We start from the raw sequence: 11,884 nt of genomic DNA on the forward strand, positions 1-11,884 counted from the left end.
CGTAAAAAAGGAAAAAGAATAGTGGCCTTACGTCTGAGATTTCTAATTGGTTATGATTTGGAGTTTGTTTTCCATAACCATAAAGATATAGCTCAGGCAGTTAAGAGCATAATATCCCCATTCTTTATTATCGCTTGAATCAACAAAAAAATAAAAATAAAAAGAAAAGAAAAGTGGCCGTAGGTTTGAGAATTCTAGCTGGTTATGATTTGGAGTTTAAATTCCGTAACCATAAAGAAGCATTAGTGGTCATTCCAATTATATGTTTCATCGAAGTGACTTCTTTAAAGCCTTCTTTAAGTAGGTTATCAATTATTTACACTAACAGCCCTTGAGGTTTTAGTGTTTTCACAAAACTCCTTGAGATTTCAAAACCTACACGAACAACCTCTGAAGTTTCAATTTGTTTAAAAGAAACCCATTTTCGTTAGATGACAAAAGTAACCTCAATAAATGTATGTGCAATCTAATCTCAGGGGATAACTTTGTCATTTGGAGAATTTTTTTAGAGTTATTTATAACACCCCCTCAAGTTTTCGACTTTTTTTACAAAACCCCCTGAGGTTTTGGGGTAATTACATGAATACCATTTGAGGGTTTAAATTGTTTTCACAAAACCCCTCAACAAAAAGGTGTTTGTGTAATTTCTGAAACCTCAGGTGGTTTTGTGAAAAAGCCGAAAACTTAAGGGGGTATTATAGTGTAAATAACTCAATTTTTTTAAATATATAAAATCATCAATCTTTAGACAAAAAAATCAATATAAAGGGATTTTGTGAAAAAAAAAGTTAAAACCTCAAAGAGTATCAATGTAACCTCTGAAACCTTAGGTGTGTTTTGTGAAAAATCAAAATAAAAAAAATCAAAAGAAGTGTTAGTGTGAATAACTCTCTAATAAAATACACAGCAAGGGCATTGTAGCAACTTCCAAAATATGAAGGGCTAAAGGAGAAGAAAATCCAAGGGAAGCAGGTTGGTCAGCAGCGCCATTCATTAATTATCGATAAACATGAGAGATGTTGCAGCTCCAAATCTTTTGCAATTCTCAAGCAAATTGCACTTTCCATCTCTCAGTGCTCTATAATCTTTTTTCCAAGCCAATCACAATCCATAATATATACACAATGCCTACAAATTCTTCACCCTCCATAATACCGACAACAGTTGCTTGTCTCTTTTGTTGTTTATTGTCTTATTTAATTTGGGCACATTTGATACAATTAGAATAGAAATGATTAGAATTGAATAATGTTACTTTTATCATATATATACTTGTATGTAACATTCTCATATCATCTTATATGGCAGATAAGGTGGATAGTCATATTAATTAAAATTAATTAAATATTTTATTTTCCTTTATGATTTATTGACACTTTTTAATTGATGTGAATGTCCACTTCATCTGCCACATAAGGTGGTATAATAATGTGATATACAAATATAGTATATGAATAGCAATAGAACCTGTTGGATTAGATGACGTATTTAGTTTTGTGACATCTCTTCATTCCATTTACTTTGGACGAGGACTTGAGCCAGACATTTTAATCAAGCACCAGATAAGATTGATGCTATCTTTGGTGAATTGAATTTAGTGGGATTAAAAGAAAGATTAAATTAATTTAGTGGACGATCACTTTTATCATCAGGAAAATTTTTTAATTACCATTTATTTATTTTTCTGTCATTAATTTAGGGGCTAATGCTCATTCCAATTACGTCTCGTAAAAGTAAGTTCTTAAAATAGATTGAACATTGATTCTTTGTTTTATTTTAATTGTCATTAATTACAGTTCTATTCACCTGTATGTATGTCGGATTGGACGACATTTTAGGTTAGATTATTCCCACCTCACCCAGCGAAAGTAAAAAATGAAAAGAATTTCACTAAGTGCTTGTACACGATCTCCACTCTGGACTTTTGGCTTGTATACCCCAGCACCCTCCATAATCTACCACTTATTCCTAATTAAGCTTTGTTGGCTATAGAGTTTGTTTGAGTTGAATTTGTCCAACTTGGAAAAGTTAAGAGTGTCATGGAGGTCTTTATAAGACTTAGGGCTCGTTTGGTACACCATATTAGACTCTGGATTGGAGTAAAGAGTCTATGTCAGTTGTTTGGTGTCAACTTGTATTCTTTAATTACCTGCCTATTTTGAACGGGTTAGACTTTTAATACTCTCTTTACCTGACTAATTAATACAACTCACAAACCCCGGTTTAATACACGCTTAATTATACTGGAGAAAAAGAATACACACGTTCACGTGAAAATTTCTATTTTCATCATCTTCTCCCTCGAATTCTATTTTCATCCTCTTTCCATCTTCTTCATCTCTTTCCCTCTCATACTCTCTCCAATATGCTTCCTCTCTTATCTTGTCTTCATCTTCTCTTTCTTTATATATTTCCTCTTTTTAGGTGGGTTAGGAGTGAGGACACACAAAAATACAAATTTTGACACACCTTAACTTTTAGATATTTTATCATCCTACGGTTGAAAACATACAGGTGAATTTAAAATTATGTATCCCAAAAACTGGCATTAAATATTATTAATTGAAATTATAGCTGCTCACCCTTGATTTAATCCAAAGCAGTTGACCAATAAACTCCTCGGTCCTAGGGGAATGGGACTGAAAAACATATATGAGATTAAAAGCTCATTTATTATTTTATCAGTAGTATAGTGCCATTAATCTATTTTACACGGTACGAGAACAATAGAGCATCTCTAATAATCTCTTCAATCATTTTAGGATGATGAGCCACATCATAAAAAATCTCTCCAACAACCTTATCAAACCTATTCATCAAAACTGCAACTTCATTCTCTTTTTTCAGGACTGGTAAGTTGACTTTGACTCTTCAAAACATTTAATTTTACTTTGGAAAAACAAAACCTACCTTAAAAATGTTAAAATCTGCATTTTTTCTTTTCAAATAATAAATACATAGACAGTTTTCACATGTTTTCATTTTTTTTCAAGATATTGCATTAACTAAATTGAAGAGTTTGTTGGAGGAAAAATTATTCAAGTATCAAATAAACCTTTTTAAATTGCCACATAAGTCAACAAACTTCAATTTGAAAAGTTTAATTTGCTACTACTATTGGATATGCTCTTAAGCATTAGCCATATACTCTTCTTCCCCCTCATTTACCAACCATTTTCTCTCCCTAACTATTCAGAACAGCCCTTTCATATTTCACCATTTTTTCTTTCTTTGAAGCCCCCGTTTCTCTCTCTAAAAACAAGAAGAAGTTGAAGGTAACATAATTTTGTGAAATCCCCTATTTCTTTCTTTAAAACCCCCGTTCCCTCTCTAACTTGTACTATATATCGTGGCTTGTTTTTTTGATACCAGACTATGCTCTGCTTTCTGGAAATTGAAGGAGCTGCCGTAGGTTTCTATTGTGAGCATTCAAAACGGCAAAGTTTTACATATCCTATTCTGTATGTATTTACTATTTGAACCCGTATATATATCCACCTTACAGAATCAGATAGAATGCTATAAAAATAATTCAAAAGGAATATTCCTCAGCCTCATCATCCATATCCAGAACAGCTTGGCATGTCGTTGGTCTCTTGCTAAAGCTTGGTCCTTGGTGCCGTGATTGTTTTCCTGGGTATGCTGTTGCTTTTCTACCCTGTTATTTGTGTTAGACTATATATGAGATGTTGCCATCTGTAATATTTGTAATAGCGTATGATTGTGACACATGCCAGTAGAGGTTTTGCTGTTTGTACGGAAAATCATCTTAACAAAGTTAATCATCGTTTGGGAGTGATTCTAAAGAGGCTAATAGTCACTTTTATGAAGAATCACTTCTCCAAATAATCACTTTAAGTTATTTTAAGTGATTTTATGAAGAAGCACATGGGAGGTGATTCTAGAGAGAAGCACGTGGGAGATGTTTATTCCCAAAAGTGATTTTGGTCTATCTAGAATCACTCTATTTTATCAAAACTACGATTCTTTGTTCATTTTTTTTAATAAATGTTTTGGTGTTTATTTTTGTTTTAAATTTGAAAGTTTTTCCTTTTTTTTTGTTTTGTTTTGTTTTTTTCAATATTTCATTTTAAGAAATGTCAATGATTTTTAGAGGTTAATTGGTGTTCGAACGTTCTCAAATTTTATATATATATATTTTTATATATAAAAGATATAGTCTAAATTATTTTAAATTAATCTAATGTAAGAAGAGGCATTCGAACTTGGATACAGGGGACGCCCTGACCAACGTACATATGCAATTGAATAATTTTTAAATTGAAATATTTGTCCCTAAAACTTACTCGCAATGGTGGCATTGGTTCTCTCATCTTTTACCCACTTCGGACATTAGGGATAAACTGTGGGAGCAAATATTCCGACTTCCACAAGGTGCCAAGTGGATAACAAGAATATCTTCTAGGTTAGTAATTGAGCCCATTTATATGGCCAATTAATTGATACCAAAAATAGGGATTTATCTTAAATATGGGATATTATCTTTATTTGAGAATATAATCACCAATTAAAAGATAATATCATCAATTTAGGATATTATCTTATTTTGGAGATATTATCATCAATTAGTGATTTGATCCTAATCAAATCCCTAATGGACTCAATCTCTACATTTTGGGAAAAGAATATCTTCCTTTCAAATAAGAATATATTCTTTGAAAAACCCTAGATGGCTAGAGCCCTATAAATACCTAGCCACATTCAACATATAAGATAATTCGAAACCTAACTCTAAAACCTCCGAAACCTCTTTCTCCCCCTAGCCTTCGACCACCTCCATTGTAGCCGGCCACTTCTTCTCTCATATCTCCCACACAGCTAAGTGCCACCATACACGGCTTCGGCCATCCGACTCTCCCCGTGAGAGAAAACTCCAACCAATTTAGTTATTGCCACATCTTTTCTCAAAGATCCAATTGAACTAACTAAGGCATCGGAGGGCATTTGGCCAACAACTCCCGAGTGTGGTCCTTTACTCCTATTTGGTTTACAAGAATTGAGGAACAGAGAGAATGAAGCTAAGAAAGTAAAGGATCTACACGTAAATATTCTTCCGTGAGAAATTTGGACAAACGTTTTGGTGCTTTCATTGAGAGTACGAGTTATGCTCAATGCATGCTTTTGAATCAAAGGAATCCGTTTCTTCCTATTCATCACCCAACCGAAGCCTTTCAAATAACCGTGGTTGGAAGCAAGCGAACGAGAAAGAAAACTGCCATGACGACGCAATCCGCGACGGATCCAAACCACCAAGGAAAAACTTAAGAAAGTGTTAAGGTCACTAGCTTGATGGTTATGATCAACTAGCTTGATGCAAGTAGATGAGCTTGACATGAAGTTTGTCTTAAGCAGATAAGATACACATGCATCCTATGCAGAGTTAAACTTGTCAACCTTTGGACCAGCTATTCGCAATTCCGAAAAACCTTTTGCCCGAGCAAATGACTTTCTAGCCTTCTTAGCTGCTACCACCCTTGCTTCTAAAAGAGTCAACGACATTGAATCAGCTTCATGTTTGACTGCTCGGAGCTCGACAGCAATTTGGATCGCAATGGTTAGGCGGAAGATTAGTTCTCCCAGTTCGATCCTCGTCCCTTGACCGATGAAGGCAACTTGAAATTTGGGGATGAATATCAATATCTCTTTGCCTCTTGGTAGGTAAACTGGTTCGGGAGCAGACTTCTCTACAAGGTAGTTTGAAATTTCTGAGCTTGTCAGTAGGATACTTGAGCGGAGTGTCTCGAACATTTTGCATGTCACCAATCTTCTTGCTATCCGCATTGACAAGGTGCTTGACCTTGGCAAATGATGAAGGAGCAGTCCCAACTTGCGTCTTCTAGGCAGATGGGACATTTTTCAAAGAAGACTTGATCACAGCAAAAGGAAGTGCTAGCTTCTTTCTCAGTGGTGACATATCTCTTGCCTGCGGTTGCAACTTCATCTTTAAAGGACTTAGCGTCGACCATCATTTTTAGGGGTTCGCTGAACACTCATCCTATTCGATGGGCGGATCCATCGAGTCTAGACCATACTGTTTCCATCTCTCAACATCACAGGCAGGGGACCGGCAACCAACTTCCTCGGATACTCGCTCAACAGCTAGCACCATTCGCGAAACCTTAATGGGATGTTCAAGTCCCAGTGGACCTCAGCCATATCCGACTCGAGATCCAGTCTATTGCAAATTTCATTCTCTGCAAGCAAATGATAGAAGTCAATTAGTCATACATCAAAGAATTCATACAAAATTGAAGCGGATGAAAAAAAAAGTTATATGTACCATTGCAGTAAATGATGGGAACAAGTGGAACATCGCCGACCTCGCCTTCCCACTATCCGCTGACCTTCAATACATTGGCGTGCCATACATGATCTCCTTGGTTAAGACTGTCGAACAGCTTGGCTCTGCATATATGAACTTGGACATACTTCTCATGGCGTTTCACTTCGAAGAAGTAGAAGAACTCTCACATTGCCAGATCCAACTTGAAGAAACTGCTCAGATTCTCAAAGCACATGATTGCTTGGTAGACGTTCAGATTACATTGACTTGGGGCACACTCCATGGAGCAGAGCACCTTCTTGAAGAATTTCGACAACCGGAACGTGAAGCCCACTGAGAAATAGAAGAGACAAAATGTTATAATTCTAGCATCTGGATCATTCGTATCTATACAAGGCGGATCGTCGGTCAAAGACTCCACTAGCTTGACGTGCATGTCATCAGGTATGACTGAAGCATATGTGGCACGCCATTTCTGGAAGTGAGCTTCAAACGTAACGTGGTGTAGATTAGCCACGAATCTTTTCTTATGCACTTTGGAACCACCTCACAGGTACAAAGGCACTTGCGAGCTCAGTGATCAACTACCTTTCTCACAACATGATGAGTGGACAATTGCAAGACAAAAAGAATTTTTTGCAAGTCAGATTACATGTCAGGTTTGCAATTGAAAAGAAAAAAAGAACTAGCAACACAAAAAGAAAAAGAGAAGAAGAATTGGCCTTGTGGCCCGAGTCGCAAGGCAAGCCATGGAGTAGTCTGAGTGGAAGCCCAAGCCTTGGAGCCATAACAGGGAAGCCATGGTGCATCCCAATGAGGAAAAAAAGAAAGGCCCGTGCGTCCCAAACTACGCCAGATGGAACAACTCTTCCGCACCAAGCAAGGCCCGAGCCGTAATGAAGCACATCGCTTCCCCATTTCCCTTGGTCATAGCCTTTGTTGCGAAGCTAAACGGCCCAGCTTTGATAGGAAAAAGAAGTAGAAAAGGCGCGCGTGGGCAGGCAGCAATGGCAACCATTGCCATCGCCATTGTCGGCGTCGTACCTGCAGCTATCCTATGCCATCATGACGACTCCTCTCTCTTCGACAGGCAGTACAATTCTCCAAGATCTCTCTCAAGCTAGAAGGTAGAGAAAACAAGTTTGCAATTTGAAGAGGAGTGAAAAGAAGCCTTGTATTTATAAAGGTTGGGCATCCTAGGTCGATGAGGAATCACAAGCCTATTCCCATTGGGAGCCCAACTCCAAGAAAAAGTCCAAAGCCTGCTCCAATTAGGAGCCCAATTTGCAAAAGGTGTCCAACTCAAAGAAGAAACCCCAGATGCAGTTGGGAAGCCAGAAAAATATTTCTCATCTCCTTCCTATGCCTCACAAACGCCATGGAAAAGTTGGGGGCATTTGTGGGAGCAATATTCCGGTTTCCAATCACAAGGTGCCATGTGGATGAGAAGAATATCTCATAGGTAAGTAATTGAGCTAATTAAGTGATACCAAAAATAGGGATATTATCTTTATTTGGGAATATAATCACCAATTAAAAGATAATATCATCAATTTAGGATATTATCTTATTTTGGAGATATTAACATCAATTAATGATTTGATCATAATCAAATCCCTAATAGACTCAATCTCTACATTTTAGGGAAAGAATATCTTCCTTCCAAATAAGAAGATATTCTTTGAAAAACCCTAGATGGCTATGAAATAGGTACTTAGGTGACAAGGGGTAAATTTTACAAGACAACCAAGACACAACAACCTTCACACACTTTAGAACTTGATCAAAGACACTTATGACTAGTCAACAGCTAGTCATGAATAATCACAATAAAGAGTGCACATAGAGTATGCCGCGAAGTACTTGCAACCCAAGAAGATTACTAGTGACAACCTAGACACTCAGAAGGACCCGTCAATCTAGGCATCCCCTGTGCTAGCAACAACTATGGTGAAAGTGTGTGAAATCATTATAATCAAGTATATACCAAACAGCAAATAAAGATGACTAGTCAATTACCAAGAACACAAACCCAAAAAATTATAGATATGTAAAACAAAATTTTTTCACCCAGAAACTTACCATTGGGAAAAACTGGGAGTCATCAACGGACCAGGCAATCCACTAAGTAGAAAAAGATTCTTAAAAAGGAAACACAACCAAGCTCAAGAAACACCTAGATCTATTTAGGAGGATGAGCTATACCTTCCTTCGTGCAATCTTTTTCTCCAACTTAGCAAAACTTGAAGCTCAGTTCTTCATAGCAATGGCAGCTCCTTCTCCAACTTGTTCATCCCATGGCACTAGTTTGCAAGCTCCAGCTCAAACCGAAACCAAAATTTGGATTCAAAGGAGAATAAACAATTTCTTCAAGAAACCATACTCTTGAAGAAATCAGTCTCGAATTTGACCTATATATAAATGAGAGAGTGTTTAATGAAGCTAGATGCAGATTCGTATTTCAAATGCAGTTTTTCAAAAAGAAATCAATGGGAAAACTCATAGATGAAATATTTGGTTCTCTCTTGAGGAAGAAGAAGAGAAAGATAGCAAACCAATCTTTCCAAAACTTCCACACAAAAGAGACGGTTACCAAAAGAGGAATACACTAGCCTTTATAGACAAAAATCCCTTAGGTCAGAATGACACATGGTAGCAGAGAGAGAAAAGAGAATAGGACAAAAAGTTGGTTAACTAGATGGAAATCCTACAGAGCAAGGATGACTTGGCATATGAGAAACAGGTGACTAGTCATCATTTTATGAGAACAATTTAATGCAATGATATGCAATGCACATATTACCTTTGTCAATTTGCTTGAGCCTCCATAGGATAGAAGTTAGTTAAGAACACCTAGAGAAGCTATTCTTAAACTAAACATGAGCTTGATAAACACAATAACAATCCTATTACAAAGTTGTCAAGGGAAGCCAAAAGAAACAAACTCATAAATGCATACATTAACAGGCTAGAGCCCTATAAATATATAGCTACATTCAACACACAAGGTAATCCGAAACCTAGCTCTAAAACCCCAAAACCTTTCTCTCTCCCTAGCCGTTAGCCACCTCCATTGCCGCCGACTACTCCCTCTCTCATCTCTCCCCACGGCGAAGTGCCACCACACACGGCTCTCCCCATGAGAGAAAACTTCGACCAGTTTAGCTATTGCCACATCTTTTCTCAAATATCTAATTGAACTAACTTAAGCATCGGAGGGCCTTTGGCCAACCACCCACAGATGTAGTCTTTTACTCATGTTTGTTCTACACGAATCGAAGAAGAGAAAGAAGGAAGCTCAAAAGATGAAGAATCTACATGCAAATATTCTCCCGTGAGAAATTTGCACAAACATAAACCATATATATGATAACCTATGTGGAAAATATAGAAGCAGAGCAAACATTATGATATAGACACTAGTGCCTTGTTAATAACATAGTTTTTAAAAGAAATAATTTTGGAAATTCACATATATAGCCAGCATCACCTGAAGATCAAGCTTCGAACATATCATCATCTATCTTTATTATTTACAATTTTATGAAGTATTTCCATATGTAACACTTATGAAATTAAGTATAACTGAGGCTAACCAAATATATATTAGTGATTTTAACGTCCCTCCAAATCCGAATTAGACAAGCCATTTATTGATATAATAAGTTCCAAATCATTTCCACCCACGCCACCCCGGCCGACCACCCTTCTTTTTGTGAAAAATGCTGGCTTTGTAGGCATAGGTAATGGCACACCTTCATTGGTCAACATAGATATGACATCTGACATGGTGGGTCGATCGACGGCATTTTCCTCCACGCATAATAGACTAACATGGACGCATCTCAACAATTGATCCCTAACACATGACTCGCCTAGTGTTGGATCCATAAGTTCTAGCCCTGCCCCTTCTTTCCATAACTCCCATGCCTGATGTAATAAGATCATCAAATTAATTCATTTAGGATATCATAATCTCACACCTGAAAATTTTATCAAACATGGTATATATGTGTTTGACGTACATAACCCACTATACTGATCACATGATCATCATTGTAGAAGCTGCTGTTTTTTCTACCACATATGATTTCAAGCATTAGTACTCCAAAACTGTAGACATCGGATTTTGGGGAGAAAATTCCCTCCATGGCATACTCTGGAGACATATAACCTCTATTTCAAATAGAGAAAAAAAAAAAAAATTAGTACGTATAAATATACATGAATCATGATTAACAACCAAAAGTGAAATTATATATATGCATGTTAATTAAGAATATGTATTGTTTGCTTACAATGTGCCAACGATCCTATCAGTATTTGCTTCCAGTTCATTATGGACAAATGCCCTTGCCATACCAAAATCAGAGATTTTAGGGTTCATGTTTTCATCAAGTAGTATATTACTAGCTTTTAGATCTCTATGAATTACTCTCAATCTTGAGTATTTGTGAAGGTAAAGCAATCCTTGAGCGATTCCTTCAATTATGCCGAAACGCGCCTTCCAATCTAGTAACAGGCCTCTGGTTGGATCAGTACCTAAAATAGAGTTAGAAGGATGAGTAATATATATCACAATATGTATGTACTTCAGAATAAATAACAAATAGATGTTTGTGTATGTTCTCAACCAAATAAAAGGTAGTCCAAACTTTTGTTTGGCATATTCTCATATATTAACATCCTCTCTTCCTTATGAATGCAAAATCCAAACAGACGAACAAGATTCGTATGTTGAAGTTCAGATATGAGTATCAATTCATTCTTAAACTCGAATGTTCCTTGCCCTGAACATCTTGAAAGCGTTTTCACGGCTATTTCTTGTCCCGATTCCAATGTTCCCTGAATTAATGGTACAAAATATATTAGGTATTTCTTGGAAATCGATATAAAAATACTTTCAATAGTAATCATAGACTTACCTTATAAACAGGTCCAAATCCCCCCTCACCAAGCTTGTTTTGAATGGAGAAGTTGTCTGTGGCAGCCATGACAGATGCATAGCTAAATACTCTTAAATCATGTTCCATCACTCCATCATTTTGAAGCCCGTTGACATTAGTGTCCGTCAACTCGACCAATACATTCTCAATCACTGTCCCTTTTTGTTTGTCAGAGATGAGAATCATTCTATCAATATGATGTTTCAAGGTTAATATATGTACATGTTCTGTATAAACGGCTGCACATTAAGTTTAAATAATCTATACCGGAACGTAGTAATTTTCTTCTCCTTCGTAAATAGCACACGATCCAAAGCACCGCTACCAATAGAGCAGCAGTACTGCCAGAGCCAATCCATAACCACTTATCATGTGCTGCATCTAGTATCGCAACATTTAATTAGCTATATATGTATTTTGTTATGATACAAAATTAGAACACATTTGTTGTCCCTCATCCTAACTTTCAAATTACAGTCTGCCATACAAATGACCAAAAAAAGAAAAGACTATTGAAAATAAAACAAAGAAAAATTATTGCATATATGCACACACACTGTGATTTGTGATAAGAAGGAATAACATTATGTGTAATGGGTCAAGTATTTTTCTGCCTGAAATTCATGTATCTGGA

The 11,884-nt window shown here is 36.6% G+C and overlaps 1 protein-coding gene across 1 annotated transcript; it reads right to left on the reverse strand.

Moving 5' to 3' along the window:
- Nucleotides 1-9,919: 9,919 nt before the first annotated feature.
- LOC103326180 (G-type lectin S-receptor-like serine/threonine-protein kinase CES101) lies at nt 9,920-11,653 on the reverse strand. Its single transcript, XM_008228376.2, has 6 exons — nt 11,516-11,653; nt 11,230-11,418; nt 10,939-11,149; nt 10,603-10,846; nt 10,330-10,480; nt 9,920-10,234 (listed from the first exon to the last, which is right to left on the reverse strand). Exons 2-6 carry the CDS (start codon nt 11,335-11,337, stop codon nt 9,920-9,922), a joined length of 1,029 nt encoding a protein of 342 aa, XP_008226598.2. The 5' UTR covers nt 11,338-11,418; nt 11,516-11,653.
- Between the last annotated feature and the right edge of the window lie 231 nt (nt 11,654-11,884).

The sequence above is a fragment of the Prunus mume genome, linkage group LG3 (assembly GCF_029339155.1).
Source record: "Prunus mume cultivar Tortuosa linkage group LG3, ASM2933915v1, whole genome shotgun sequence".
Lineage (NCBI taxonomy): Eukaryota > Viridiplantae > Streptophyta > Magnoliopsida > Rosales > Rosaceae > Prunus > Prunus mume.

What these genes read in the sequence shown, in the direction of transcription:
- LOC103326180 (XM_008228376.2), bottom strand. Translation starts at nt 11,337, where the DNA reads ATGGAACATGATTTAAGAGTATTTAGCTATGCATCTGTCATGGCTGCC. An exon ending in TTTGGACTACCTTTTATTTG is followed by an intron (nt 10,847 to 10,938) that starts GTTGAGAACATA and finishes ACTCTATTTTAG; the next exon opens with GTACTGATCCAACCAGAGGC. An exon ending in GATAGGATCGTTGGCACATT is followed by an intron (nt 10,481 to 10,602) that starts GTAAGCAAACAA and finishes TATTTGAAATAG; the next exon opens with AGGTTATATGTCTCCAGAGT.